This window comes from Ornithorhynchus anatinus, chromosome 2, assembly GCF_004115215.2.
Source record: "Ornithorhynchus anatinus isolate Pmale09 chromosome 2, mOrnAna1.pri.v4, whole genome shotgun sequence".
NCBI classification, from domain to species: Eukaryota; Metazoa; Chordata; class Mammalia; order Monotremata; family Ornithorhynchidae; genus Ornithorhynchus; species Ornithorhynchus anatinus.
Genome location: NC_041729.1, coordinates 75071713 through 75096287, shown reverse-complemented (window position 1 = coordinate 75096287; position 24575 = coordinate 75071713). Strand labels below are relative to the sequence as shown.

The 24575-nt window shown below is 47.3% G+C and overlaps 2 protein-coding genes across 8 annotated transcripts in view; one reads left to right on the top strand and one right to left on the bottom strand.

Moving 5' to 3' along the window:
- Window positions 1-6888, top strand: part of EZR (ezrin) — an 82641-nt gene extending 75753 nt beyond the window's left edge. Inside the window, exons 11-15 of one of the 3 annotated variants that reach the window (XM_029052319.2) lie at window positions 1569-1729; window positions 2033-2125; window positions 3930-4181; window positions 5369-5536; window positions 6006-6888. In XM_029052319.2, the coding sequence (XP_028908152.1) occupies window positions 1569-1729; window positions 2033-2125; window positions 3930-4181; window positions 5369-5533 (671 nt within the window). In that variant the 3' untranslated portion in view covers window positions 5534-5536; window positions 6006-6888. Of the gene's footprint in view, window positions 1-1568; window positions 1730-2032; window positions 2126-3929; window positions 4182-5368 lie in introns of all 3 variants that reach the window. The other 2 variants (XM_029052318.2, XM_029052317.2) reach the window with 2 other exon arrangements.
- The window catches only part of SYTL3 (synaptotagmin like 3), a 106592-nt gene continuing 87978 nt past the window's right edge, over window positions 5962-24575 (bottom strand). For 4 of the 5 annotated variants that reach the window (XM_039911139.1, XM_039911141.1, XM_039911140.1 and 1 more), the window contains 4 exons: window positions 23362-23532; window positions 14024-14138; window positions 12844-12946; window positions 5962-6857 (listed from right to left, as the gene is read on the bottom strand). In XM_039911139.1, coding sequence (XP_039767073.1) covers window positions 6740-6857; window positions 12844-12946; window positions 14024-14138; window positions 23362-23532 — 507 coding nt within the window. In that variant the 3' untranslated portion in view covers window positions 5962-6739. Of the gene's footprint in view, window positions 6858-6888; window positions 7670-12843; window positions 12947-14023; window positions 14139-23361; window positions 23533-24575 lie in introns of those variants that run through there. The other variant, XM_029052326.2, reaches the window with a different exon arrangement.

Genomic DNA, 24575 nt, shown 5'->3' with positions numbered 1-24575 from the left:
GAAAAATGATCTGGGCAGCAAAGTAATGTACAGATTGGAGAGTGGAGAGATAGGGAGGTCAGTGAGGACCTGGCAGATGCAGTAGACAAGGTGAGATATAAGTGCTTGGATCTGTGTGGTAGCAGCTTGGATCAGGAGGATGGTGTGGATTCTAGAGATGTTGTGAAGTCAGAACCAGCTGGATTTGGTGATAGACCAAATATGCAGAATGAATGCGAGAGATGAATCGAGGATAACGCCTAGCTTTCGGGCATGTGAGACAGGGAGGTTGGTGGTCTTGACTACAGTGATGGCAGGGTCACGGGGAGGACAGAGTTTGGGTGGGAAGATGAATCATAATAATAATGTTGGTATTTGTTAAGCGCTTACTATGTGCAGAGCACTGTTCTAAGCGCTGGGGTAGACACAGGGGAATCAGGTTGTCCCACTTGGGGCTCCCAGTCTTCATCCCCATTTTACAGATGAGGTCACTGAGGCCCAGAGAAGTGAAGTGACCTGCCCACAGTCACACAGCTGACAAGTGGCAGATCTGGGATTTGAACCCATGACCTCTGACTCCAAAGCCCGGGCTCTTTCCACTGAGCCAAGAAGAGTTCTGTTTTGGACATGTTCAGTTTGAGTGAGACATCCAAATAGAGATGTCCTGAAGGCAGGAGGAAATGCGAGACTGCAGAGGAGGAGAGAGATCACAGACACATAAGTAGATTTGGAAATCACGGGCATAGAGATGGTTCTTGAAGCCAAGGGAGTGAATGAGTTCTCCTTGGGAGAGGGTGTAGATGGAGAATTGTGTTTCACATTTATTCCAGGACTTGGCCCGTAGTAGCCCTTAGCTGAACCCAAATTATTACGAGCTAGAAGCGGTCATGGCCACAGTTGGCTACATGTTGCTGAGTTCTGAAACATCGGAAGTAACCAGCCCCCTTATTTGAGAGCAGGGAGAAGGGAGGGAGGAGGCGGGGTGGGGGGAGAGACAGAGAGAAAGAGACTTAGCAGAAAAACACAGACCTCCTCTAGATTGCAAACCCGTTGTGGTAGAGAATATGTCTACCAGTTCCGTTGAATTGTACTCTCAAGTGCTTAGTACAGTTCTCTGCACACAGTAAATACAGTAAATAAATACCACTGATTGGGCCAGTGGCTGTGGAGAGTGGGGACACATCTTGCTGCCATTACTTCTCTGGTCATTTGATATTTGCCCCAGCTCCATAGTACTTAAGTACATATCTTTAAATTATATATTATAAACTATTCAGATTATGTCTGCCTCCCCCTCTACTATAAACATGTTACAGGCAGGGAACGTGTCTGCTAATTATGTTACATTGTACTCTTCTGAGTGCTTAGTACAGTGCTGTGGACATAGTAAATGGTCCATAAATACCATTGATATATGGTACTTTCCCCAGCGCTTAATACAGTGCTCTGCACATATTAGGCACTCAATAAATTTGATTGATTGGAAGAGGAGCTGGCAGACAACAGCTTGCACATCTTCCCCCTTCCCCCCGCCATACTCCTCCATTGAGGCCACCATCCTTCAAACCCATCCCCACTTTTCTTGACAGAGCTCTCCGATCAGATCCAGAAGGCCATCCAGTTGGAGGAGGAGAGGAGACGTGCCCAGGAAGAGGCCGAGCGCCTGGAAGCTGATCGCATGGCCGCGCTCCGGGCCAAGGAGGAGCTGGAGAGACAGGCCATGGATCAGATAAAGAGCCAGGAGCAGCTGGTAAGAGCTGTCCGCTAAATTATAGAGGGGAAGGCAAAAAGCGACACCTGCATCCCAGTCGTGTTTATCAGGGGCTTTGTTGGGCCATCGGCTCCAGGGCCACGAGCTTAATGAGAAAAAGAGTGAAAATGGAATCAGTCTCGCCCAGTGACACCCGAGCTGATCTCCTCCGTGATACTGGTGTGTGTGTTTGGGGGGGTGGGGGTGGGGAGACATGGCCAGAGTCCATCACCCTAGTCAAGAGGTTCACCTCTTCCGTTGAAGCAATTCAGGAGTTTCATTTTGTCTGCCCGCCTCCCACAGGCCACGGAGCTGGCGGAATACACGGCTAAGATTGCTGTTCTGGAAGAAGCCAGGCGCCGCAAAGAAGATGAGGTGGAGGAGTGGCAGCACAGGGTGAATATGGCTTTTTCTCTCTGTCTCTCTTCTCCACAGCATCCACCTTGCCAGCATCTCCTGTGCCCGGATTGCGGTTGGAGCATGGGTGGCTGAATGCTGGAGAGTGGGCATGGCATGGCTGGGAGTTCCCCGTGAGGACCAGCATGGCCTAATGGCTAGAAGGGCCTGGGAGTCAAAAGGACCTGGGTTCCAATCCCAGGTCTGCCACTTGTCTGCTGGGTGACTTTGGGCAAGTCACTTCACTTGTATGTACCTCAGTTACCTCATCTGTAAAAGGGGATTAAGACCGTGAGCCTCATGTTGGATCGTGTCCAACCTGATTAACTTGTATCTACCCCAGTGCTAAGAACAGTGCTTGACACATAGTAAGTGCTTAACATATATTGTTATTACTATTATTGGATGGGGGAGGGATGGGGACCATTCAGAGTTGCCATCTTCGGCAGGACTACTAAGTAGAAATTATCACCAGGCTGGGCCTGTTGGAAATTACAGGATGGGTCAGCAGATGGAGAAAGTCATGTGCTGGTTCCACCCCATGGGCTCCTTGTTGTTAATGTATTTTTTAAGCACATACTGTTCTAATCACTGGGGTAGATACAAGGTCAACAGGTTGTCCCACGTGGGGCTCGCAGTCTTCATCCCCATTTTCCAGATGAGGGAACTGAAGCCCAGAGAAGTGAAGTGGCTTGCCCAAGGCCACCCAGCAGGCAGGTGGTGGATCTGGGGTTAGAACCCCCATCCTCTGACTGCCAAGCCCGTGCTCTTTCCACAAAGCATGTTGTTCTTCTGAGAGTCAGGGGTGAGGAGAGCTTTCTCAACAGTGAGCCCAGGCAGTGTGCCCAGAGCTTGAGGCCTGGTTTGGGCCTCATGGTCTCGAGCACTGTGACCTGCTCCTGGGAAGGTGATCCCCCTCATTCCTAGGCCCCCAGGGGCCTCCCCCTCCAAAGCCCGGGTAGCACTTAAAGACTACACTCATTGTGGCCAGTGAATGTGTCTTCCAACTGTGTTTTATTGTAGTCTTCCAAGCGCTTAGTACACTGCTCTGCTCTGCTCACGATAAGCATGTTCAGTAAATACCATTGATTGATTGATCAATTGACTGGGACCTAGAGCTCCAGCAGGATCTTCGAGGAAGCCTTTTTGGGGGTCTCCCAGTCAATTAGTGGTATTTATTGAGCTCTTACTAAGTGCAGAGCACTGTGCTAATTGGGAAAGTTCAACAGAATTAGCAGATGTGTTCCCTGCCCATAACGAGCTTACAGTCAAGATGAGAAGAAAAACATTAGTATGAACGAATAAGTAAAGTATAATATAGAACTTAAAGATTCCTAGGAAAACTCACTTTCTCCAGCCCCTCATCGATAAAATGGGCATCAGCTAGTGCCAGGCCGCTGGGAATGGACCAGGATTGAAAATCTTGGACATTTTAGGAGAGCAATACATACCTCAGCACTCCTAGTTCACCCTGGGACTGACTTCGCCCCAGGTGCCCCCTTCCCCTCAGACCCATCATTGCTCCGATGCTAGAAAAGGTGGGAAGAGCTGATTGATCAAGAAAATGGTCTTCCAATTGGGGCATTAGTTAAGCGCCAAACTCTGTGCTCAGCGCTGGCATAAATCGAAGGTCATGAGGCAAAAAGCAGAGCTGTGGCTGACCCTGACCATTTAACCTTCCGGGAGGTTAGGGGAATGCTTAGGAAATGGTCTCCTTCCCAGGGTGTGGTAAGAGGTTTTTCTTTCCTCTGGAAACGTTTAAACCAGCCTAAACCCTCCCCCTGGGGGCCTTCTTTTCCAAAAGGCCAAAGAAGCCCAGGACGACTTGGTGAAGACCAAGGAAGAGCTGCACCAGGTGATGACAGCACCGCCGCCCCCACCTCCGCCCGTCTACGAGCCGGTGAACTACCACGTCCACGAGAGCCTGCCGGAGGAGGAGACGGAGTCCCCGGACTACAGCGCCGAGTTCTCCAGCGAGGGCATCATGGATGACCGCAACGAAGAGAAGCGCATCACCGAAGCCGAGAAGAACGAGCGCGTGCAGAAGCAGCTGCTGGTGAGGGGCCGTGGGCGGGTGGGTGGGGCTGCATAGGTGAGGCGGGGAACGCCTCTCCTCCACTCCCAATCAACTTCAGCAATCACTGTGGGCGGAAACGTGTCTGCCAACTCTGTTGTAGTGTCCTCTCCCAAGTACTTAGGACAGTGCTTTGCCTATAGTAAGCGCATAATAAATACCATTGAATGAATGACTGCTGGAAGTGGCTTGGCCTAGTGGATAGAGCAGAGGCATGAGAGCCGAGGACCAGGGATCTAATCACGGCTCTTCTGCTCGTCTGCTCTGTGGCCTCGGACAAGTCACTTCACCTCTTTGGGCCTCAGTTGCCTCATCTGGAAAATGGGGATTAAGATTGTGAGTGCCAAGCGCTATGTGCCAAACACTCTTCTAAACACTGCGGAGATAGAAGGTCATCAGGTTATCCCACGTGGGGCTCACAGTCTTCATCCCCATTTTCCAGATGAGGAAACTGAGCCCCAGAGAAGTGAAGTGGCTTGCCCAAGGCCACCCAGCAGACCAGTGGTGGAGCTGGGATTAGACCCGCATCCTCTGACTCCTTAAACCCATGTTCTTTCCACAAGACCATGTTGTTCTTCTGAGAGTGGTGGGTGGGGTGGGGAGGAGAGCTTCCTCAGCAGTGAGCCCAGGCAAACAGGACAGGGACCAAATCCAACCTGACACCCTTGTATGTATCCCAGCGCTTAGTACAGTACCTGGCACACAGTAAGCAATTAAATGCTTTGAAGAAAAAAAAAGAATGATTGAAAGGGAACATGGCCTAAGGGAAAAGAGCTCAGGCTTGGGAGTCAGAGGACCTGGGTTCTAATCCCAGCTTTGCCACTTGCCTGTTGTAGCATCTTGGGCAAGTCACTTCTCCATGCCTCAGTCCCCTCATCTGTAAAATGGGAAGATTGTGAGCCCTATGTGAGCCCTGCATGCAGGGAGATTATCTTGTATCTACCCCAGCACTTAGTACAGTGCCTGGTACTTACTAAGCATTTAACAAATATCATTAAAAAAAAATCATTCAGTAGCATTTGCGCACTTGCTGTGGCCAGAGAGTTGTACCGGTGGTTTGAGAGCGTTGGAGAAAAAACAAAGGCATGGTCCTCCTCCCTCAGGTTAGTGCACCTCTCCCGGGAATCTGCCTCAGTCTCTGATGGTGTCCTGTTTCTTCCCCGGGGCAGAGTCTGACCCACGAGTTATTGCAAGCCAGAGATGAGAATAAGAGGACCCACAATGACCTCATCCACAACGAGAACATGCGGCAAGGCCGGGACAAGTACAAGACCCTGAGGCAGATCCGCCAGGGGAACACCAAGCAGCGGATCGATGAGTTTGAAGCTATGTAAACGGTATGGCCCTGGGCAGCTAGGGAGGGTAGCATCCGTGGGAAAAGGCAGAACGGTAGTTTAGAACCACATTGACTTTGAGGAGTCACTGTATGACACAACCTGTTCTATATATATATATATACACATTTGGAGTATTTTCTAAATCTTAGAATCATCCATCTCCCCCATTCATGACGCTGTAGTTATTGCTCACTGGGAATCTTTGGGGGGTAGTGGGAGTGGGGAATCTCTTCCCATTTGTCTCCGAGTGCCAAAAAGGCCCGATGGGTATCTGGCATCCCTCATCCCTGTCAGGGCTTAGAACAGCAGCTGGCCTCCCGGAGTAAAGAAAACTTTTGTGTCTGCAGAGGGACGTGCCCTTCAAGATGGTGTGGGTGATGCGGGCGGTGAAATCAGCCAAAACCAACCACGCTGTGACTGTGTTCGGTGCCATCTTTTTTTTCCTCTCTTTCTTTTTTTTTTTTTTTAGTACCTTGTGTAAGTAGATTTAAAAATGCCCAACACTCGCTACTTGCTGGATAAAATGCAAGATGGGATGCATCGACCATTCTGGGCGGATTTAAAAGATGGCAACAATTTAGAAAAGGGCTGGTCTCTTAAACACCGTAGGGTGGGGTGATCTTTCCTCCAGTTTCATTCCTCTTGCAATGATCACATGGAAGAAATAGAGGATATTCTTTGATCCTTTTTTTCCCCATAAAGCCTAGGTGAATAGGAATACTTCGTTGGACTTCTTATGTAGGACTGATGAACACTCAGTGTGTATTACTCCAGCTTAATTAATGATTAGCTGTAGAGTAGTATTTATATACATAAGTGATAAATATGGGTTCTAATGCTAGTTTTAAAAAGGGAAAGTTTTGTTCTGTATATTTTGTTACCTTTTACAGAATAAAGAAATTACATATGTAAAAACACTTGTGTAAGCAAGATACGTAATCAGAGGCATGGTGCCCGCAATAATGAAATTGATTACTTGCTTAAAAAAAATCACATTTGTAATGTTTTTTAATTTGAGTGTTATTGTTGCATGTGATTCAGTATATACACCCCTCTTCCTCCAGCCTTTTCTAACCACTTCTAATTTTTTAAAAAAACAATGTTTGACTGAATAATGTTTCAGACTCCAGCCATGAAGGGACCGTTTAAAGCTGTGTTGATCAACTCTGTATTCTGTCACAGAGAGCAGTGTGTTGTAGTGTTCTAGTTCCTTTCTCCTCCCCACCTCTGAAGGGCCATGAGGACGTCAGCGCTGCTCCTCCTCCTCTTCGCTGCTCCTTCCTTTAAGTTAAACCTTTGTCTGCAGATGAATTTTGCAACCCTGCGTAGAAAATAAAAGTTCTGCAAGGTGATTCAAAGCATTGGATTTTTAATTGAATGTTGGGAATCTCTCAAGTTTATAACGCACAAATAAAATATTGCAGTAGGGCTGGGCCTGGGGTCTCTCTGAAAAGAGCTTTCTAGAGTAGGGACTGTTGAGGTTGCAAGTTTTCCCTTTGGAAGAGGTGCTTTTCAATCCGGTACTTTCACTGTGAAATGTTATAGAGTGCTGCCTTACCACAAGTAGCCTCCTTGGAGCGTTTGCTCGGACTTTCCCTGCGTAAGCCCAGCTCCGTGAGGGACAGTCGGCCCTGCCTGAAGTGAGCGCTAAAACTCTAGGGCTGAAAGACCCGCTGGCTTTTAAGGAAAAAGAGCATATTACATCACTCATAATTACTTAACTTATTTCTTTATACAGCACTTACCCTCCATTTAACTTATTAGATTCGAGCAGATATATATTAAATAGATCATTGGCAAGATTGAACGGCCGTAATATGTTTTCCCAAGTGAAACGTTTGGGAGACGAAAGGGGGCGGAAGATGGGTGTTTCCATTTGATGATCGTTGGTTTTGGGCTACTTGAGTCTCCAACTGGCTCTGGCAGAGATGAAGCCCCTCCCCTACCTTCTGTTAGGTAAGAACTACTGCCTTTTTTTTTTTCCAGTGGGCCTTTAGCTGCATGGAATAAGTGAAGCCCTTGATTTAATGCAGTATAACAGTAATATCTGTCCACACGGATTGGGGCGGGCAAGTATTTTTTGCCACTTTCAATTGTGAGTAGGGTGGTCTGATCTGTCAGCTGGTTCCTCCTCTGTAAATTGAAAGAAAAGCACAGAGTACTGTTATCAAGACACTTGATACTTTCAACTTTCTTACTGTTTGGCCCTGGCTTCATTTAATTTCTTATTTTTTTCTTAATGGTATTTAAGTGCTTACTATGTGCCAGGTGCTGTATTAAGGCTGGAGGAGATACAAGCTAGTCAGGTTGACACAGTTTCTGTGCCACATGGGGCTCACAGTCTTAACCCCCCATTTCACAGATGAGGTAACTGAGGTTCAGAGGAGTTAAGTGACTTGCCCAAGTTCACACAGCAGAAAAATGGTGGAGCTGGGATTAGAACCCTGGTCCTTCTGACCCTCAGGGTCATGCTCTATCTATTAGACCATGCTGCTTCTCTGGTGTGGCAATCAATCAGTTGTATTTATTGAGCACTTACTATGTGCAGAGGACTGTACCAAGTCCTTGGGAGAGTACAATGTAACAGTATAACAATTGGTAGATACCTTCCCTGCCTACGATAAGCTTATAGTCTAGAGGAAAAGACTGATATTGTTATAAACAAATCAAGTATGGGTATGTACATAACTGCTATGAGACTGGAGAGGTGGATAAAGGGAACAAATCCAAGTGCAAGTCCAAGTATTCCTCACTCTTCAGTACAATTAAACCCTAAAATTTGAACATCACCCAAATCAAGCTGTTGGCTCTACAGAAAGGCCCACAGGTGCAATTTTAAAACTTGAAGGGACAGCGAGGGGAAATACTATCTCTTAGACATTAATGCTAAAGTGTTTTTCTCTGTTTCTTCCTGGCTGTCGATTCCAACCCTCACAGAGCTACCTTTTTAAGGAAAATAATAACAGGGCCCTTCTTATGGTATTTAAGCATCTTATGGTATTTAAGCAGTTACTGTGTGTCAAACTCTCTTCTAAGCAGTGAGGTAGATACAAGTTAATTAGGTTGGGCACAGTCCCCATCCCACCTGAGTGTGTGGTTCCCAAAGGAAGAATTCCACTTGCATCACCAGTTTTAGGAGTACGCTACCTGCTTCAGGGCAGCTATGGTGGTGGTCTGGTCATCATAAAACACCCATTAACCCACAGGTGGGAACATCTCCCCCAGTGGCAATTCAGCCTTTTTAAATAGCATGGAGACTTTCTGATCACATTTTAAGCACAGTATTAAAGTCCACCCACCTAATAACCACAGTATTCAGCACTTCTTTTGCTCCAAGTACTAGCAGCAGACCTGAGCCCCAGGGTCATGCTTGTGAAAGGTTGGATACGGTCCCTTCCGCCCCCTCCCCCCTTGCTACAGGGGAGAGATGTAAATGTAAAATAGGGCAATTAGGCTAAATTTGCTGAATGACTAATTATACAGGAAAGTGCTAATTAATGGGGGAGGGAGGGAAGAACACCACCAGAAAACATAAGGACTTTACTCTGCCCTGTCCCTCCATCTAAGCTGTTGCTTTCAAGTGGTGATTTAACTCCTGATCCTTACACTGCCTTCCAATGGGTGGGATCAACATTTCGGCAGGTGGTTTTAATATTAATAATAATGGTGGCATTTGCTAAACACTTTCTATGTGCCAAGCACTGTTTTAATCCCTGGGGTAGATACAAGTTAATCAGTTTGGACACAGTCCCTGTCCCACATGGGCTCACAGTCTTGATTCTTATTTTTACAGATGAGGTAACTGATGCACAGAGCAGTGAAGTGACTTGCCCAAGGCCATCCAGCAGGCAAGCGGTGGAGCTGGGATTAGAACCCATGATCTTCTGACTTTCAGGTTTTAACACAAAAGCCCCAAAGCAGCATGGCCTAATGGGTAGAGCTCGGGTCTGGGAGTCGGAAGGACCTGGGTTCTGATCCCAGCATTGCCACTTGTCTACTGGTGACCTTAGGCAGGTCTTCTCTGTGCTTCAGTTACCTCATCTGTAAAATGGGAATCGACTGTGAGCCCTGTATAGGACAGGGACCGTGGCCAACCTAACAATCTTGTATCTACCTCAGTACTTTTGTACAGTGCCTGGCGCATAGTAAGCACTTAACAAATACCATTAAAAATAAAAGGCCTAGCTTCTCAGCCTATCACCTAGTCAAAAGCATCTTTGGCATAAAGCAACAGATAAGAAAGGGGCGACTCCAGTCCTTTGGTTCTGTTCAGGCACTCGCTGGGAGGGAGTGTCATAGGTAGGCCACAGGAGTTGGGGAAACAGCCCAGACTTGTCAGTCTCGGGGAGTGATTTGAGGGAAGGGGGAAAATGTGAAAATTTCCACTGGGACAAGAATCTGCAAAAAAAGCAAATCCAGCTTGCTCCGGTTAAGTGGAGCTAGACCGAATGGCTTGCTAGTGGCCACGTGCCAATATCCCACAAGAAATAATCCGCAGCTAGGTCACACTAGAACAAGCAAATCTTGCCATATACCAAGGTCCACTTCTAGGACAAAAAAAAATGTTGGTTAAATCCTACTCGGAAGAACACTCAAATTGGAATAGCTTGAATATTTTAAAGTATTACTGTCCCAGCAGTAGGTACTGAACTCTTTAACAGCCCTGCTCAACTGCTCAAAGAAGCTTCCCCAGTGCAATCCCCCTCCACTAAAATCTGATGGAGATCCAGATGGGGCTGAGGTTAAGCATTTACTCTGTGTAGAGCACTGTTCTAAGCACTGGGGTAGATACAAACTAATCAGGTCGGGCACAGTCCCTGTCTCCGGGTAAAAATCAGAGGGAGAACCGGTTTCTAAACCCCATTTTATAGATGGGGTGTGGTCCGTCCCCGATGAAGCTGAGTAACCAACAGTAATGCTAGTATATGAAGGGCTCACCTGGCCTCCCACTCAGCCAGGCGGTCATTCACATCAAAGGTAACTTGGTCCCATTCTGGATGGGCATGTTGCAGGTGGGAAGGAGATTACGCCTCTGAAGATGAAGCAGCGCTTCCACTGAGGGCAGGTTTGCTGCTTCGGCACGGGAGACTACGACCTCAACTCTTGCTGGCCGGAAAGAGGGACACAGCCACCCGAAAGAAAACCAAACACACCCTTCACGCGGTCCGGTCCCACAAACATCGTCACCTAATGTGGCTTCCTGACCCCTCTCTGGGAGACATTGGGAGCCTTAGTGACAATGCTGAACCCTTTTTTTGGTTTTATGGTATTTGTTAAGCACTTACTGTGTACCAGGCACTGTTCTAAGCACTGGGGTAGATACAGAATAATCAGATTGGCCGTAGTACGTCCCACGTGTGGCTCAAGGTCTTAGTTCTATCATCTGTAAGAGAGGTATTAAGGCCCAGAGGAGTGAAGTGACTTGCCCACGGTCACAAGGCAGGTGGCAGAGGTGGCATTAGAACCTGAGGCCTTCTGACTCCTAGGCCTGTGCTCTGTCCACTTGGCCATGCAGAACACCAAGCAGCACAGAACTTCATTTGGTATCCTGGTTCTACCAGTGACGGGAACTTGAGGTAAAAATCAGGTGAAATAAGGTACAGCAATTGCCGATGGTGGTAAAGATCAACCTCCTCCTAACTCTATGGAAAGATGATCTAGCAGAGAAATCACTTTTGGTAGAACAAAGGGAGTGAGGGGACAGTTGTTTCTGAAACGCCTCAGTGCTCTGGGACTGGGTACAGAGACTGTGTCTAATTCCCACTTGTGCAGCCTCTCCCCAGCACTTAGTACAGAGCTCTGCACATGGTAAGGGCTTAATTATACTACTACTGATGATTTTTCCATTTTATCAGGGACGACCACACCTCATCTTGTAAAATGGGGACTACTTAGACTGGGAGCCTACCACATGGGACAGGGATTGTATCCAACCTGATTAATCGGTAGCTACCCCAGCGCTTAGAACAGTGCTAGACACAGAGTAAATGCTTGAGAAGCAGCGTGGCCTAGTGGATAGACCACAGGCCTGGGAGTCAGAAGGACCTGGATTCCAATACCACCTCTACCACTTGTCTGCTGTTTGACCTTGGGCAAGTCACTTAACTTCTCTGGGCCTCAGCTCATGTGAAAATAGGGTAAGACGTGGACTGTGTCCAAATTGATTGACTTGTATCTTTCCCACTGTACTATGTACAGTGTCCAGCACATAGTAAGCACTTAAATATCATTAAAAAAGCACTTAAATACCATAACAAGAGTAATGCCTCTTGCAGCAGCGTGGCTGAGAGGTCAATTCAGATACACATTTCCATCCTTGTTGCTGTGATTTGGCATTTTGGGGCAAATTAAAGTTTACTTGAAATTTACCTGGAAAATAATCAGCCAAGTAGCAATTTATGACAGAGGTGGTGAAAATGGTGTTGATTGGCTTCATTTTACTATTTGTTAACCCCACTAAGAGGATAGTCAGTGAGTTGGACTTGTAGTTTCAATACCCACTGACAGGCAGATTTACATTTGGTCACAGGGGAAAAGATATATAAGTTTGGAATAAGTCCTCTAAATGGCACCCACGGGTGCCCAGAGCCCTTCAAGTGTTTAGGATCAACAAGGCTTTAATTTACACTCCCCGCTGCAGAGCATACCATCACTAATGGTATGAGCAGTTACTGTGTGCAGAGTACTGTACTAAGCGCTTAGGAGAGTTCAATGCAACAGAGAAGCAGTGTGGCCTAGTGAATAGAGCTCGGGCCTGGGAGTCCAAAGAACCTGGGTTCTAATCCCAGATCCTCCATTTGTCTGCTCCGGTACCTTGGGCAAGTCAGTTTACATCTTTAGGCCTCAATACCTCATCTGTAAAATGAGGGTTAAGGCTGTTAGCCCCATGTGTTGCAGGGACTGTGTTCAACCTGATTAGTTTGTATCTACCCCAGTGCTTAGAACAGTGCCTGACACACAGTAAATGTCTAACAAATACTATCATTATTACTGTTATTATTAATACTAATAATAACAGAGCCTTTCATTACGGCAAAAGAAAATGAGGGAACATGTCTACCAAATCTGAACTCTCCCAAGCACTTAGTACAGTGCTCTGCACATAGTAAATGCTCAGTTAATACCAGTCTGTCAGTCACATGTATTTATTGAGCACTGTGTGCAGAGCACTGTACTAAGTGCTAGGGAGGGTACAATATAACACATTCCCTGTCCACAACAAGCTTAGTCTAGGTGATGATGGAATGATGATAAGATGAAAATCATGAATGAAAATCATAGCATTCAAAGGGTTGTTGCATACATACCCCTTAACAAGTGAGTTTAGACTACCATCGGACCTCGTGGGCACATTCCTGGCACCTAGGGTCACCAGACAGTTGTCCATCGGGAGTGGCAGGTGGTCGCTCCCTACGAAAGAAATCGAGACTGTGAGGAGCCACTCATTCTCATTAAAGGCCTGTCACCCTACCCTCACTCTGCCTGAGATGCCATGATCGAAGCTATTCCCCAGGACACGGGTTCAGGTCGCGGAATTCCTCCACGCCGTCTTCCCACCCATCCCAGCACTGGACAGCCTGTGAGTTCTGTGAATAAGGCAGAGCAGAGCCGGTGGGTGATTCCAAAAGCTCCAATGTGCAGACTGTTGATCCCTCTCAATATGATCTTTTCTAAAGAGATATTTAACAGCCACTGATAGGATACATTAAAAATAAGTACATACATGATCATGTATGGATCGGCATTTTAAGAAGGCAAATTCTAATGAAAATGCAAGCATACAACTGCATATTCATGGTAAATACATCATCAGCATTTTAGAAATTTAAATTATAAATATAACTATTTTATACACAACTTTACCATTTGTTTTAATAAGGGGTGCCAGAACTGGGTCAGACATTCATAGGGGAAGGAGCCCTCAAAATATTGTCACTAGGCCCCCTACTAACACATTCAAAGGGCTCCACTCTGCCTTCTGAATATAGAAACCAGGGTAGTTAAGGGATTCCTACTACACCAACCACTCAGATGGGGAACACATGGAGCTGGGGCAGGGAGGGCAACCGGAACCCCAACAGAACGGGAAGCAGTTCAGCTGTCCTGCCGGCACACGTAGCCCAGAAAGACTCGGATACTTGGGAGGTGCGGCTTCACAAGGAAAGAGGAGAATTTCTGATTGGGACAGACTTGATGCCTGACCAGCTGCCACCGTAGCGGGGTCCTTTCTCAGGCTGACTGGAAGAGTGGATGACCAGGGAACACAGGAAACACTGAAACAAGGTGAGAGCGCACTGGTCTGGACCTGTTCCATTAATTCAATCGTATTTATTGCACGCTGTGTGCAGAGCACTGTACTAAGCACTTGGAAAATACAATTCTGGCCCTGCTTCCATCCCCTGGTCTTCCCCTCCTTGGGAGGCAGGCTAATCTCCAAAAGTCCAAGGGGGGAAGAGGGTGGACAAGGGGTTAAGAAGACATGCCTACCTCCTGGCCCCAGCTTCTCAGATCGGGACTTGCTGCCCATAGCCGGGGTGATGGGTTTCGCCCATGGAGTCAGCTCTCCGGGATAATGATCTGGGTCATCATTACACCCCTCAGCCTGAGGGAGACAAAGAGGCCGCTTACTGTGAGACTTCCTGAATTCTCCAAAGAGGCAACTATGCTCCTCATCCCACTCCCCACAGATATCCCTGACCCTCCCCACAGTCACCCAGGGTCCCAGCAGCTGAAGCAAAGGGTGCACCAGAACCTCATCTTCTAAAAGTGGGTGCAGGGGCTGTGCCTGTGGTTAGGAAGTTGCACCCACTCCTCATTTCTCGGCTGAAAAATGTGGTGGGTGGGTGTACGTTGAGATTGGAAAGGCCCAAAAACTTGGACAGTGGATTGGGAACGGCGCAGCACTGAGGATCCTGGCATAATCTTGACTTCATAAGATGCCTCCTCCCTAGAAGATTGGAGAAGCAGTGTGGCTTAGTGGATAGAGCACAGGTCTGGGAGTCAGAAGGACCTGAGTTCCAGTTCTAGCTCTGCCACTTGTCTGCTCTATGATCTTGAGCGATTCACTTTGCTTCTCTGTGCCTCCATTTCCTCATCTATAATATGGGGATTAAGACTGTGAGGCCCCAGGTGGGACATGGACTGGATCCAACCTGATCACCAGCATGTGGTACAGTGCCTAGCACATAGTAAACACTTCACAAATGCCATAAAAAAACAAACAGCTATCAAGGCATAATATTTCTCACAATGTCCCAAGTCCACAGTAAAAAAATGACTCGGCAGAGAGGGGTGACCAAGGAAATAAAATTGCCTTTCTTTCCCTGAGAAAGAAAGGTGAGTGTGACCTGGACCGGGCTGCACACGCTCCCACGATAGCAGGCGGGATTCCCCTGGATCGGCCTCTCCAGGGCCAATGGCTGCCTTGGCGAAGAAAGATGATGCAGCGGGCATGGGGAGGCAGGGACGCTTCATTTTTCTCACCAACTGCTCACAGCAAATGGGTGAACAACGTGAAGCCAACCAGGGTTTGTCGGCTCGGCCTTTGGTACAGAAGGATTGATTAACCAGGCCTGGCTGTCCTGGGCAGTGCCAGACCCTCCTGCTATTCCTGTGAGCTCCCTAAGGATGTTGGGGGCAGGAAGTACAAGTGAAATACTTTTTGTTGGGGAGGAGAGGGTGTGAAGGGGGTTTGTGGACAGACAGGTCTTGAAAAGGCTTATGAGAGATGGGGGAAAGAAGAGAGTCAAGCCAGGCTTTGGGGGACTTGATTGGGCTGCCCTCCCCGGTTTCAACCTTCTTCCTGCATCTGCTCGAGATGGATGGCAGTGGGAGGGAGCCCTCCTGAGGAGAATGGCCAGAGTGAGCAGCTGCGTGATCCAGGGCATTGAGAGTTTCTGGGCGTGAGGCCTCTCTGTCATTCGACTTGTAGCCTTTAGGCTGCTGGAATGATTTCCAGAAAGACACAGGCCTGACAGGAGGCAGGCGAGGCCTCTCCTTCATTCGACTTGAAGCCATTAGGTCGCTGGAATGGTTTCCAGAGAGATGCAGACTTGACAGGCAGCTGCCCTGGAAGAGGCTCACTTCAATCACTCAATGGTATTTATTGAGTGTTTATGCAGAGCACTGTACAAAGCACTTGGGAGAGTACAATAAAACAGAATTAGCAGACGTGTTCCCTGACCATAATGAACTTAGGGTCTAGAGGGGGAGACAGACATTAATATGAATAAATATTTTATAATATATAATTTAAAGCTATGTACATAAGTGCTGTGGGATTGGCGGCGGGGTGACTATTAATGTCCAAAGGTCACAGATCCGAGTCCATAGATGATCCAGAAGGGATCTGGGGAAAGAGGGCTTAATTGGGGAATATTCTTTTTTTTATGGAATTTGTTAAGCACTTACTATGTGCCAAGCACTGTTCTAAGCACCAGAGTACATACAAAGTAATCAGGCTGGACACAGTCCATGTCCCTTATGGGGCTCACAATATCAACCCCTCTTTTACAAATGAGGTAACTGAGGCACAGAGAAGTTAAGTCAATTGGTCAAGGTCACCCAGAAGACAAGTGGTGGAGGCGAGATTAGAACCCAGGTCTTTCTGGTTCCCAAGCCCGTACTCTATCCACTAAGACAGGCTGCCTCTGGAAATGTGACCTTAATGATGCTTTAAAGGTGGACAGAGTGGTGTTGTGATGTACGTGGAGGGGGAAGGAGTTCCAGGTTAGGGGGAGGATTGGGAAAGGGGTCAGCAGCAAGATAGACAAGATCGGGGCATAGTGAGTAAGCTGGCTCTAGAGGAGCAGGGTGTGTGGGCTGGGCTGTAAGCAGGAGATTAGTGAGGTGAGGTAGGAGAGCCTGAGCTGATTTAAAGCCAGTAAATGGTGAGGAATTTCTGTTTGGTGAGAAAGAAGATGGGCAGCCACTGGAAGTTCTTGAGGAGTGGACTGAACATTTTTGTTGATAAATTATCTGGGCTGCAAGCAGTTTCAAAAAGAGGGAAGATTTGCTGGCAACAAGAGCAGCTGGCTAACTCCCTGGCGTGGAGACAGACACGACCCGTGCATCCCTTTGGCTGCCAGGAACACTCCCTGAGCCCCTGGCAGAGTCTCCTATTACGCCCTGCTGCCCTCCTTCCAGGAGTGGACGCCCAAGCTGGCGCGGGCCAGACCCTGAGAGAGCCCAGCCAGGGCCGGGGGCCAGGGCCGCGGGCTGAGGTGTAAGAGACTGATGGCGTGAGGTGAGAGGGAAGCAAAGGCCTGCTTCTCACTATCAGATAGGAGCTCAGCACAGATGGGAACGAGTCCTCGCCCTGGGCCCTGGACTGGGAGGATGGCGCTCGGCCTGCCCCACTCCCTTTCCGAGGCCCCACAATCCCTCAAGAATGCTCTGCCCGCTCCCGGCTCAGCCAACAGGAACACCTCCCCCACGGTGGTTGCTGTTCCTTTCACCTTTCCCCGGGCTGGAGAACCCAGAGGGGATTGCTCTCAGATTCAGCACTGTTTATTTTAACTTACTCTCGGTGGGGGCAGAGGGAAGTGTGAGAGAGCCCCAGGAGAGACATCGGACACTGGACCCACTTAGTAAGGTCAGAAGGGTCAAGTGCCTCTCCTCACAAAGTCAGTCCTCACTAGAACAAGTGGATAGAAGAATAGGCCTGGGAGTCAGAGAAAATGGGTTCTAATCCTGGCTCTGCCACTTGTCTGCTGTGTGACCTTGGGCAACTCACTTCACTTCTCTGTGACTTAGTTACCTCACCTGCAAAATGGGGATTAAGACTGTGAGCCCCATGTGGGACAGGGACTGCAACCAACCCAAACTGATTGTATTTCTTCCGCCCCATTCCCCCAAAACACAGTGCTTAGTACAGTGCCTGGCATAAAGTAAGCACTTACATACCACGATTATCACTATTATTAAGGTGCTCTTAAAACAAAATTAAGGACCCTGGAGCTGTGGGGTGGGTGAAAGCAGCTGGCAACAATCCTTGTATTCATAAAAGGTGGCTTCGTGGAACGATCCCAGGCTTGGGAGTCAGAGGACACGGGTTCTAATCCCAACTCTGCCACTTGTCTGCTGTGTGACCTTGGGCAAGCCACTTCACTTCTCTGTGCCTCAGTTACTTCATCGGTAAAATGGGGATTAAGACTGTGAGCCCCATGTGGGACAACCTGATTACCTTGTATCTACCCCAGTACTTAGAATAGTACTTGGTACAGAGTAAGCACTTAAAAAATACCATCATCATTATTATTATTATAACAGGTGATAGCTTCAGCACTCTCCTGCTCATCTTAGGCACTCCTAGTGCATGGCCTAAGCAGAAAGAGCATAGGCCTGAGAGTCAGAGGACCTGGGTTCTGATCCTAGCTCTGCCATTTGCTTGCTTGTGACCATGGGCAAGCCACTTAACTTCTCTGGGCCCTGATTTCCTCATCTGCAAAATGGGGATTCAGTACCTCTTCTCCCTCTCCTCTAAGATGTGAGTCCCATGTGTAACAGAATTTATCCATGAATTTATCCAAACCTCTCTTCAACCTACTGATCTGAGGCTCAGTAGGAAAAAACAGAGGATGGCAGCCCTCCAACTCCTTTTTGAAATGGTATTTGTTGAGTGCTTACTTTGTGTTGAACACTGTTTTAAGTGCTGGGGTAGATACAGGTTGATTAGGTTGGACACAGTCCCTGTCCCACACAGTCTAAGTAGGAGGGACTTTTTTTCAGGTTTTTGGATTCCGACCCCGGTGAAACACCTGCTCAGGAACTGAAAGGCGAGGTTGAGGTGCCTGGAAACCCAAATTCGATCAAATCAAGGATTAAGTTGGATGCACCATTTTTAGCCATACAAGTCTAGCAAGATCTTGAACTAATTTTTTGCCCACTGCATTATATTATCAACTGAGTTAACCAGGAAGGAGTTAACCTGTTTTCCCCTTTCTCTGGCTGTGTTAACCACTGAGTTAACCAGGGAAGAATTAAATTGTTTTTCCCTCTCCGGCTTCCCCCCATCAAAATGTTTCTTTCCTGGTGTCCTTCCAAAATGATTTACATTTAATAGGTTCCCTTTCCCATTACTCCGATCTTAAATAACAACGCATTTGCATGGCTTGACTCAACAGGTTGGTGAGAGCAGTTTGAAATGACGCTGAAGAACAGCTCTGTCTCTGGGAGCCAGGGGTTTTGACTCTATGGGTTTCATTCAAAGTCCCTGGCCTGCTTTGGGATGGGAACGGAGTTGGTCAGTCAGTCAATCATATTACTGAGTGCTTACTGTGTGCAGGGCACTGTACTAAGCACTTGGGAGAAAACAGCATAACAATTTAACAGACACAGTCCCCACCCATGAGTTTAAAATCTAGAGGGGATGGAGTACACTCTGTGCATAATAATAATAACTATAGAATTTATTAAGTGCTTACTATGTTCCAGGCACTGTTCTAAGCACTGGGGTAGATACAAGGTAATCAGGTTTTACACAGCCCCTATCACAGTCTTAATCCCCATTTGGCAGGTAAGAGAGGCATGGAGAAGTGAGTTGACTTGCCCAAGGTCACACAGCAGACGAGTGACAGAGCTGGGACCAGAACCCGGGACCTTCTGACTCCCAGGCCTGGGCTCTGTCTCCTAGGCCACTCTGCTTCTTCCACTAGGAATTTAAGGTTGACCAAGCCAAGGCCTTCAACTGCTCCACCACGACTCTGGAACAGAGCCAGGACAGTGGGAACAGCAAAGACAGCAAAGTTTTGTTGCCAAGTCCTTTGGCCCAGAGGGGCCATTTGTTAAAAAAAAAAAAGCTCTCATCCACTCTAACCATGAAACTGCCTTGTTCCCACTAAACTGGAAGGGCAGACAGTGAAATGAACTGCAATATCACCAGTGGCACAATCCTGATCCAACAAACCGTCTCAGAGTGCATCTTTCCTCTTTTTTATGGTATTTAACTGCTTACTAGGTGCCAGGCACCGGATGCAAGCTAATCAGGCTGGACCTAGTTGCTGTCCTACGTGGGGATTACAGTCTTATCAGCCATTTTACAGGTGAGAAAACCGAGACACAGAGAAATGAAGTGAGCTACCCAGGTCACACAGCAGACAAGTGGCAGAACCGGGGTTAGAACCCAGGTCCTTCTGACTCCTAGGCCTGTTCTCTATCCACTAGACCATGCTGCTTCTTACTGCTCCTTTCCATTTCTCCACCTCATTTCTATTTCTCCTTTCTCCTCAAGCAGGCAAAAACCCAGATGCTTGTTGTAGGCAGGGAATGTATCTGTTTACTGTTATATTGTAATAATAATGATAATAATAATAATAATAATGATAAATGCTTAGTATGTGCCAAGCACTGTTCTAAGTACTGGGGTAGATACAAGGTAATCAGGTGGTCCCACCTGGGCTCACAGTCTTAATCCCCATTTTACAGATGAGGTAACAGAGAATTGAAGTGGCTTGCCCAAGGTCACATAGCTGACAAGTAGCAGAGCCGGGATTAGAACCCACGACCTCAGACACCTGAGCCATTGCTCTTTCCACTAAACCACGCTGCTTCTCAAGTCACTCTCCCAAGCTCTTAGCAGAGTGCTCTGCACACAATAAGCGCTCAATAAATACGATTGCCTGGCTGACTGGGTCCAGAAGGATGAAGTGGAGATCTACCTAAGGTTACTAAAGTGTCTTAGCTGGCAGGTGGGAGGGGGTGTTTTTCCTGGCTGCCTAGTTAAATGTGGACAAATTTTAAGGAGAGGAAAAAAAACCGCAGACAAAAAAAACTTTCTCCCCCCTCCACCACCTCATCCCCTCAAAACACTTTCCCAGGGTCAGGAACATTTTAGATTGCTGGGAATAAATGACTTGAAATTGTAAGTTCCTCCCCAAATGCCTCTTTTTCAGTTTCTGTGACCTCGTAATTTCAACTCTAAAATCTCCACTCAGCCTTCAGGCTCCCTACCCTACTCTGGCCACTTTCCTGGTCTATATACACAGGACAAGGCATAGCTTGCAGTTGTTGTAGGGATATGGGGTGGCTTAGTGGACAAAGCATGGGCCAGGGAGTCAGGAGTGGCTCTGTCACTTTTATGCTATGTGACCTCGGGCAAGTCACGTCACTTCACTTCTCTGGGCCTCAGTTACCTCATCTGTCAATAAGGGATTAAGAGTGTGAACTCAGAAGCAGCATAGATCAGTGGAAAGAGCACGGGCTGGGGAGTCAGAGGTCATGGGTTCAAATCCCTGCTCTGCTGCTTGTCAGTCGTTTGCTTTTGGGCAAGTCACTTAACTTCTCTGTGCCTCAGTTACCTCATCTGTAAAACAGGCATTAAGACTGTGAGCCCCACGTGGGACAACCTGATCACCTTGTATCCTCCCCAGCGCTTAGAACAGTGCTTTGCACATAGTAAGCACTTAACAAATGGATTAAGATTGTGAGACCCACATGGGACAACCTGATTACCTTGTTTCTACCCTAGTGCTTAGAACAGTGTTTGGCACATAGTAAGGACTTAAACAATACCATAATAATAATTATTATAAACTCCACATGGGACAGTCACTGTGTTTAACCTGATTAACTTGGATCTACTCCAGTGCTTAGAACAGTGCTTGGCACATAGTAAGCGCTTAACAAGTACCATAATTACCTTTACTATTATTAACATGAAATGTTCCCTCAGCTTAGGCCACGGCACTCCCCTAAACTGTAAACTCACTGTGTGCGGGGAACATGTCTACCAACTCTCCCAAGTGTTTAGTACAGTGCTCTGCACACAGTAAGCACTCAATAAATGCTATTGAATGCATGAACATATTTACTGAGTGCTTACTGTGTGCAGAGCACTCTACTAAGCGCTTGGGAGAGTACGACATAACAATATAACAGATGTATTCCCTGGTTTTGTCTTCCCCACTGCAAGGGATGGAACCAGGCTCATTTTGACACCTGGGTAGCTACTGAAAGAACACGGGCTTGGGAGTCAGGGGTCATGGGTTCTAATCCCAGATCTGCCACTTGTCTGCTGTGTGACCTTGGGCAAGCCACTTAACCTCTCTGTGCCTCAGTGACCTCATCTGTAAAATGGGGATTAAAATTGTGAGCCCCATGTGGGACAACCTGATTACCTTGTTTCTACCTCAGTGCTTAGAACAGTGCTTGGCACATAGTAAGGACTTAAAGAATACCAAAATTATTACTATTATTATTGCTGGTGCAGTCCTAGGGGCTGCAGGGTCAGGGGCTGGAGAGAGTGGCAGTTTGAGGCCCCCATCTCTCCCCAGATTCTGTCTTTCCAGTCAGTGAAAATCAGCATTCCAGAAGAAGGCTGGCATGATCATCTGCAAATATTTACTGGCACACATGGGATTAGAAGGGAAATTTGGGAGCTGGAATCAGACACTAGAGGATCTCAACTGGCAGGAAGCATTTGGCATCTACTGCTGTAGGCCTTGTTTTCCTCAGTCAATAGTATTTATTGAGCACTTATTGGGTGCCAAGCACTGTACTAACAGACACATTCCCTGCCCACAACGAGCTATCAGTCTAGACGGGGAGGCAGACATTAATATAAATGAATAAATTATGAATATGTACAGAAATGCTGTAGGGCAGGAGGGGAGAGGGTGAATAAAGGAGGCAAGTTATGGTGACACAGAAGGGAGTGGGGAAAAACGGAAATGAGGTCTTAGGGAAGGCCTCTTGGAGGAGATGTGGCTTCATTATGCCTCCTAATCAGCAACTCCAATATAACCCCTGAAGGTGGTTGCTGGGACTGTCCACCATAGAGCCTAGGCCCATATTGTTTCAGTTTAAGTTTCTACCAGAGTAATAAGCTGATATCATAGGGCTGAGGGAAATCTGAGCAGCAGGTAAATTGTCATAATTTTCCGCACATTTATAATCAATGGTCAAAGCCATCTGTTTCACTCTTCTCCATTTAATGTTTTCCCGATTGAATTCAAATCAATCTTATACAACCATGCCCTGGTTTCAGTGTTTTCCTTTCTCTAGCCCCAGAAGAACAGCATGTGTAGATTTAGTTGTGGGGTAGATTTTTCTTCTATATCTAGGAGTTTGCGTGCTTTATTCACTCTTCCTTCAGCCCCACAGCACTTGGGCAATATAGGTGTATTTATATTAAATATCTGTCTCCCTTTCTGGACTAAAAGCTCCTTATGTTATTTGTTAAGCACTTATTTGGTGCCAGGTACTGTACTAAGTGCTGGGGTGGATGCAAGGTTGAACACAGTCCATGTGCCACGTGGGGCTTACAGTTTTAATCCCCATTGTATAGATGAGGTAACTAGGGAGCAGAGACATAAAGTGGCTTGCCCCAGATCGTACAGCAGACAAGTACCTGAGCCGAGATTAGAACCCGGGTCATCTGACTCTCAGGCCCATGTTCTATAATAATAATAATAATAATAATGTTGGTATTTGTTAAGCGCTTACTATGTGCAGAACACTGTTCTAAGTGCTGGGATAGACACAGGGGAATCAGGTTGTCCCACATGGGGCTCACAGTCTTCATCCCCATTTTACAGATGAGGTAACTGAGGCCCAGAGAAGTTAAGTGACTTTGCCCACAGTCACACAGCTGACAAGTGGCAGAGCTGGGATTCGAACTCATGACCTCTGACTCCAAAGCCCGTGCTCTTTCCACTGAGCCACGCTGCTTCAACTAGACCACGCTGCTATCCACTAGACCACGCCACTTCCCTTGTGAGCAGGGACCCTGTCTACCAACTCTGTTGTATTGAACTCTCCCAGGCACTAAGGTAGAGTGCTTTGTACACGGTAAGCACTCAATAAATACCACTGACTGGTGGTGTTACCTTGGCTTTGAGCTGATACCATCGGAATGCCTGAGTCGTGTGGTCTTCGAAGTTCCAGGAGGTCAGAGGAACCAGCACTTCTCCCAGAAACACCCTTCGAGTGAGGGTCCCTCGGTGCCACACTGAGATCTGCAACAACCGTGTCACTAGCTGGGCATGATCCACGAGATACTGCAATGAGCCAAACACAGTGGCAGGTGAAATCTTCCTTTCTTTCCTTCCTCCCCCCCCTTCCCCTTCCTTCCTTCCTTCCTTCCTTTTCTTTCCTCTCTCCCTCTCTCACACACACATACACAGTCTCTCTCAGACCCAGCACATGCACTAGATACGTTCTGCATAGTTGTCAAAAGTTTTGGTGTCTCCTACTAGGTCTTTTTTTTTTTTAAAGAATCTTCCACCCTACGTGTCTACCCTCCTCGGGGAATGATCCTCTATTAAAATTTGGATGCACATGGAACCTGACAGATAATGAGCAGTGGACTTACCAGATGCTCAGCTCTGTAATTCCCTGCAAACATGCAGGTGCTTTCATTTCTTTTTTTTCTTATGGTATTTGTTAAGTGCTTACTATGTGTCAGACACTCTTCTAAGCAGTGGGGTAGGTACAAGTTAGGTCAGACACGGTTCCTGTCCTGCAGGGGCTCTCGGTCTAAGTAGGAGGGAGAACAGGTGTTGGATTCCTCAGTTGAGGAAACTGAGGCGGAGAGAAGTTAAGAGACTTGTCCAAGGTCACATAGCAAGCAATTGGTGGAGCTGGAATTAGAAGCCAGCCCCTCTGACCCCCGGGCCTGTGCTCTTTCCACTAGGCCCTGCTGCTTCCCCAAACTAAGTGGAACCTCTTTTCCTCCACTCCCTTTGGTGACTTGAATCTCGTAAGCCTTCGAAGACAGAGCTAGCCAGTAGCAGACATCACAAAGGTGCACATATGTGCACGCACACACACACACACACACACACACACACACACACAGAGGTCATTCCACTCAACTTTCCCAACCACCCATCTCCACGCAGGGCAAACTATCAGCTCTGAAACAATTTACATTTCTTAATGCTCTACAGCGAAGACAAAAACACCACCACAAAACACTATTTTTTCTTTAAAATATCAGGTTGGCTGGTATCCAGGACCTGGGCCATGGAGGAAAACCGCCATGGCTCATTGTGGGCAGGGAAAGGGTCTATCATCTCTGTTATATTATGTTCTCCCAAGC